The sequence below is a fragment of the Nicotiana sylvestris genome, chromosome 1 (genome assembly GCF_000393655.2).
Source record: "Nicotiana sylvestris chromosome 1, ASM39365v2, whole genome shotgun sequence".
Taxonomy (NCBI): Eukaryota; Viridiplantae; Streptophyta; class Magnoliopsida; order Solanales; family Solanaceae; genus Nicotiana; species Nicotiana sylvestris.
In genome coordinates this window covers 45,706,668-45,713,613 of record NC_091057.1, presented here as the reverse complement: position 1 = coordinate 45,713,613, position 6,946 = coordinate 45,706,668, and the positions used below count along the sequence as shown (strand labels likewise).

The 6,946-nt window shown below is 42.1% G+C and overlaps 1 protein-coding gene across 1 annotated transcript; it reads left to right on the top strand.

Annotated features, from left to right (window-relative positions):
• The first annotated feature begins 6,218 nt into the window (after positions 1 to 6,218).
• Positions 6,219 to 6,638, top strand: LOC138869687 (uncharacterized). The gene has a single exon (XM_070147332.1). It carries the CDS (start codon positions 6,219 to 6,221, stop codon positions 6,636 to 6,638), a length of 420 nt encoding a protein of 139 aa, XP_070003433.1.
• The last annotated feature ends 308 nt before the right edge of the window (positions 6,639 to 6,946 follow it).

The window sequence follows — 6,946 nt, the reverse complement described above, 5'->3', positions numbered from 1 at the left end:
GGGTTTATTCGGCCTAGTATGTCACCTTGGGGTGCACCAGTTTTATTTGTGAAGAAGAAGGATGACACTATAAGAATGTGCATTGATTACAGGCAGTTGAACAAAGTCACCATCAAGAACAAGTATCCTTTGCCTCGTATTGATGATTTTCTTGACCAACTTCAGGAGGGAGGGTGTTTTCCAAGATTGATTTGAGGTCAGGGTATTACCAGTTAAAGATTCAGGACTCGATGATGTCTTTTGGGCTGACCAATGCCCCAGCAGCATTCATGCATTTGATGAACAACATATTTCGTCCTTATCTTGACTCGTTTGTGATACATGCCTGATGACCATACCTAATGTTTTTCAAGTCAACATCATAGCATTGGAGAGTTTTAAAGGAGTCAAAATCAAGAAGGCTATACTTGTAATAATTGACTACACATACAACAACAACAACAACAACAACACCTAGTGAAATCCCACTAGTGGGTCTAGGAAGGGTAGTATGTACGCAGACTTTACCCCTACCCGAAGGAGTAGAGAGGCTGTTTCCGAAAGTCCCTCGGCTTAAGAAGACAAAAAGACAAAAGGAGACATAGCTCCTCAGAATTAACTTAGGGGTATTTGGGTCATTTGTAGCCAAATACCCACTCTAGTATAAATAACCCTTAAAGGCTTTTATTTTAGGTAGACTTGATGAATGATAAACTTGAAGACATGCAAGTCTCACTGTTTATCCTTATATTTTAATTAATGCATTTATGTTTGTGCCTTTAATTTCTTTATTGCTTTCATTAGTGCTAAAGTAGTCTTAGTTGGTGAGAAATTAGTAGTGAATGCTTAATTGCTTAATTACTTTATCCGGGTTTTCAAGAGTTGTCAACCTCTTGAGGGTTTCATGGCTTCGGGTTATAATTGATTGAGTTCATAGAGGTAATTAGGCTTCATGTCCTAATTAGTTCTTGTTCATCTAATCAATTGTAGGTCTAGCTCTTATGTTCATAGCTTAGGGTTACAATTGATTGAGTTTATAGAGAAAATTAGGTTTCATATCCTAATTGGTTCTTGTTCTTCCAATCAATTGTAGGTCTACCTCTTATTTGATTCTGCGTGTTTTGTTATATCCGTGTTATCGATTTCCGTATCAACTTGGTATCAGAGTGGAGGTTTTGGATTGTTCTATCAATCCTTGGGTCTTTGTTTTGATTATCAACAAATCAGAAAATTAAAAAAAAATCAAAAATTCCAAAAAATAGAAAGATCATTGTTCATCCGCTATTGTTTATGTGATGATTTTGAAGTAAATTCTATGTTTTAAGGTCATAAAAACCTCTTTTTATCTCACCTCAATTTGTGTGCGCAGTCCGGGCGCACTCCCGGAAAACGTTTGTGTGAACTCTAAGTAAAATAAGGAAATTGACCTTTAAAATAGATTAAAGTTGACTATGGTCAACATTCTTGGTAAACAGACCCGGACCCGTGATCTGATAGTCTTGCAGTATCCGTAGTAAAATATGGGACTTGGGCGTATACCCGGAATCGAATTTCGAGGTCCTAAGCCCGAGAAAAGAATTTTTAAAGAAAATTGTTTGCTGGAAAATATAAAGGCTTAGAAGTGAATTGATGCAATTTATTGATGGTATTGGGCCCATATCTTGATTTCGGAGCCCGATACAAGTTTAAAGTAATAATTTGGTTGAATCTATGGAATTTGGTAAGAATCGGAGTTCATTTGGTATAAAACGGACCTATAGTTGAGAAAATAGAAATTTCAATGTTCTTGAGTGATTTCATGAATTTGAAGTTTAATTCATAGTTGTTGATATTATTTTGATGATTTGATCACACGAGCAAGTCCGTATGATGTTTTTGGACTTGCGTGCATGTTTGGTTTAGAGCCCCGAGGGCTCGGATGAGTTTTGGATAGGCCACAGAGTGTATTTGGACTTAGGAAAATTGTTGCAGGTTCAGTTCTGGTATTCTGGCCTCTGAACTCGCAATTGCGAGATCAAGGATCGCCAAATGTGATATCTGATGGCATGGGAATTGCGAAGGGGTGATCGCAAATGCGAAATAAGCCCTAGCCAACCTAGCTCGCATTTGCGAGCCTTTCTTCGCAAATGCATAAACCCCCAGAAATCCCAGAGGTCGCAAATGCGACCCTCTCTTTCGAAATTGCGAAGATCACAGGAATTTGTCAGGGTCACAAATGCGACAGTTTCTTCGCATTTGCGAAGCTAGCAGGAATTCTCAGGGTTCGCAATTGCGACATCTACACTTGATAAGTGGGATTTCAGACGGGATTCTTCTTCATTTTTACAACTTTTCAAACCCTAAAACATCTTTGGGCGATTTTTCAAGTGCACAAACTATTCCAAATCATTAGTAAGTCATTTCTAACTCATTTATTTCAATCTAATCCATCTTTTTACATGATTTCATTTTAAAATCAAGGGGTTTTCATGGAAAATTGGGTGATTTTGGGTAGAACTTAGGATTTTCAAATTTTGGGGATTTGGGCCTCAATTTGAGATCCGATTTCAAAACAAATTATATATTTGAGTTCGTGGGTGAGTGTGTGATCGGGTTTTGGTTCGAACCTCGGGTTTTGACCAAGTGGGCCCGGGGTCGATTTTTGACTTTTGGGGAAATCATTAGAAAACCTATTTTCAAGCATTAGAATTAGTTTATTTAGCTTTTATTGATATCGTTAAGTAAATTGTGACTAGATAGAAGCAAATTGGAAGTGGATCGAAAGGTAAAGCGGTAGTTGAGGCTTGATTGTGTTCGTGGCATTGAGGTGAGTGTTTGGTCTAACCTTAGCTTGAGGGAATAGGAGTTGTGGTCTTATTTGCTATGTGTTAAGTAATTGAGTACGACGTATAGGTGTGGTGACGAGTATTTATACATTGGTGTCGAGCATGCCCGTGAGTCGGGTCTTATATTATGATTGTTGTGACTCCGTTATGTATTGTCCATGCTTAATATGATGATTATCAATGTTGAACAAGGCTTATGAAAGTATTCTTGGTAATTGACCATGGTTGAGCATTGGCTCAAGTTGAAATTTATGTTGTGAAGCGATTGTGGAATCGAGATGAGATATATTGTTGATTCCCTTGCCGAGATGTTATTGTTTATGATATTGTTTCCCTTGCCGGGATGTTATTGCTTATGATATTGTTTCCCTTGCCGGGATATTATTGTTATACTATTGTTCCCTTGCCGGGGCTCTATTGTGATTTTAGGATTCCCTTTCCCGAATTGCTTTGTGATTGTTGCTTGGGTAAGGAAGAGAGGAAAGCACGAAGGGTGATGCCGTACGTGATATTTGTGAGTGAGTGTTACTGCATGGAGGGTGATGACGTGCCGATATTGTGAATATAAAAGCACGAAGGGGGATGCCGTGCCATGATATGAGTGATAATGCATGAAGGATAATGTCGTGCCATGATTATGTGAGGTAAAAGCACGAAGGGTGATGCCGTGCCGAATCTATTGATTCTTATGGTGAGAACGAGAGTAAAAGCACGAAGGGTAATGCCGTGTACTTGTTATTGATTTCCTTATTCTTGCTGATATGAAATTTTGGTGTTCCTTATGCTTCTCTACTGAGATTCTGTTAGTACTTGTTATTCCCCGCAGCATGTTCCCCCTTCCCATCTTTAACTGCTAGTTTTTGTTACTATTATTTGCTGTACATGATTTAACTGCACAGGTTTTACTTGGTAGTCTTGTCCTAGCCTCGTCACTACTTTGCCAAGGTTAGGTTTGATACTTACCAGCACATGAGGTCGGTTGTACTGATACTACACTTTGCACTGTGTGCAAATCCCGATGCTGGAGCATTTAGACCACAGTGAGGTTGCTGCCTTCAGTCCAGCGGAGACCGAGGTAGTCCTATAGACGTCCACAGGCCTTGGCATCCCCTTCTATCTTTTCCATTCTATTTTTATGTATTTCAGAGATAGACTTGTATTTTCCATTCAGACCACTGTTTGTAGTATTCGTAGATGGTCCGTGACATTGTGACACCAATTCTGGATAAAGTTGTATGTTGGATTTTGTACTAGTATTTAGTTAAATTATCAGATTTCATCTTCCGCATTTCTTTTATTATTATGGTTATTCAGATGTTGATCACATGTTAATTTGGAATTGTTAAAAGGTTAAGAAAAAAAGGTAATAAAATTTGTAACACTAGGCTTGCCTAGCTTTCACGAGTAGGCGCCATCACAACTCCCGAGGGTGGGAAATCGGGTCGTGACAAGTTGGTATCAGAGTTCTAGGTTGCATAGGTCTCACAATTCATGGACAAGCTTAGTAGAGTTTGAGGGATCGACACAGAGACATCTATGTTTATCTCCCAGAGGCTACGGAGTTTAGGAAAAACTTCACATCTATTTTTTCCTGTTATTCTACTTGATTTCTCAATGCTAATTGAACTTCCACTCTATTCTTTTGCAGATGGTGAGAACACATACCGCTTCATCAGCTGACCAGTAGCCCTAGCCCCCAGTAGCAGCTCTTGCGAGGGGAGGTCCCGAGGCAGAGGCAAAGCTTAGCCCAAAGCTCGAGAAGCAGCATTAGCGGCGGAGCCTCAAGTTGAGTTTGACGATGAGGTTCCAGCCCAGAAAGTTCCAGCAGGACCAGCTCAGGTCCTAGAGGGGTTCATCACCACTCCGGTACTTCAGGATGCTCTAGTCCGTCTAGTGGGCCTTATGGATAGTGTCACCCAGGTAGGCTTACTTCTTGTAGCACCAACCGTCTCTCAGGCTGGGGGAGGAGTGCAGACTCCCTCTATACACACTCCAAAGCAGATGGATCCCCAGTTTCAGACTCCAGCAGCTTAGCCAGTTGGGGTAGTTCCGCCAGGTGTTGTGGCATAGACCGGTGAGGGGCCAACTATGTCTGCTGATGCCTTGTGGAGATTGGACAGGTTCACCAAACTTTTTACTACCACTTTTGGTGGTACATCTTCTGAGGATCCCCAGGATTATTTGGACAGTTGTCATAAGGTTCTACGGAACATGGGGATAGTAGAGATCAATGGGGTTGACTTTGCTACTTTTCGTCTGTCTGGATCTGCCAAGACTTGGTGGACAGATTATTGTTTGGCTAGACTAGCTGGGTCATCGGCTTTGACTTGAGATCAGTTCTCTCAATTATTTCTAGAGAAGTTTCTTCCTATCACTCAGAGGGAGATCTATTGGAGGTAATTTGAGCGTGTCAAGCAGGGTTCTATGACTGTCACTCAGTACGAGACCAGATTTATTGACTTGGACTGTCATGCTCTTCTTATACTTCCCATTTAGAGAGAGAGAGAGGAGGTTCATTGAGGGACTCGTTCAGTCAATTCGATTACAGATGGCTAAGGAGACGGGGAGAGAGATTTCTTTTCAGGATGCGGCCAATGTGGCCAGGAGAGTTGAGATGGTTCTCTCACAGGGGAGTAGTCAGGGGTCTGACAAGAGGCCTCGACATTCGGGCAGGTTCAGTGGTGCCTCGATTGGAGGCAGGGATTCTTTTGGTAGGGGCCATCCTTCTAGGCTGTTTCATTCAGTGCTACAGGCTTCTCACGATGCTCCAGGTGGCTGTGGTTCTCATATGCAGTATTCAGATCAACTGCCCTACAGTGCATCGCCAGCTCCTATCAGTGCACTTCCACTCCAAAGATTTTAGGGTTGTCAGTCCTAGCAGCCGAGGGCTTGTTATACTTGTGGTGACACGAGGCATATTACTAGATTTTGCCCTCGAGCACCGAGCAGTTCTCAGCATCAGGGTTCCCGTGCCATGGTTCAGGCACCGAGTGTTCCACCACCCGTTCAACCAGCTAGAGGTGGAGGTAGAGGTGTTAGAGGTGGAGGTTAGGCCGCTAGAGGTGGAGGCCAGCCAGCAGGAGGCCGTCCCAGAGATGTAATTCAGAGTGGTAGGGCCCAGCCCCGATGTTATGCCCTTCCAGTCAGGCTTAAGGCTGAGGCCTCCGATGCAGTTATCATAGGTACTGTTCTAGTTTGTAGTAGAGATGCTTCAGTCCTATTTGATCCAGGATCTACATACTCCTATGTGTCATCTTATTTTGCACCGTATTTGGTCATGCCTAGTAATTCCTTGAGTGCTCTTATATATGTGTCTACACCGGTGGGTGATTCTATTGTGATAGATCGTGTCCATCATTCATGTATAGTTGTGATGGGGGTCTTTAGACCCGAGTAGATCTGCTACTTTTGGATATGGTTGATTTTGATATCATATTGGGGATTGACTGGTTATCACCTTACCACGCTATCTTGGATTGTAATGCTAAGATTGTGACCTTAGCCTTGCCGGGGTTGCCTCATTTGCAGTGGAGAAGGACTCTTGGTCATTCTACCAGCAGGGTTATCTCATATATGAAGGCTCGGCGTATGGTTGATAAGGGATGTTTGGCATATTTGGCATATGTTTGTGATTCTAGTGCTGAGGTTCCTCTTATAGATTCTGTACCTGTTGTTTGTGAGTTTCCTAAGATATTTCCTTCAGACCTACTGGGTATGCCACCCGACAGGGATATTGACTTTTGCATTGATCTGGCTCCGGGCACTCAACCTATTTCTATCCTGCCATATTGCATGGCTCCACCAGAGTTGAAAGAACTGAAGGAGCAGTTGTAAGACCTGCTTGATAAAGGGTTTATTAGACCTAGTGTCTCGCATTGGGGTGTGCCAGTGTTGTTCGTTAAGAAGAAGGACAGATCGATGAGGATGTGTATAGATTATCGACAGTTGAACAAGGTCACCATCAATAACATGTGGATTGCTGAGGATTGAATATTTGTTTGATCAGCTTCAGGGTGCCAAGGTATTTTCGAATATTGATTTGAGATCTGGCTACCATCAGTTGAGGATTAGGGCATCCTATATTCCTAAGACAGTTTTTCGCACTCGGTACGAGCATTATGAGTTCTTGGTGATGTCATTTG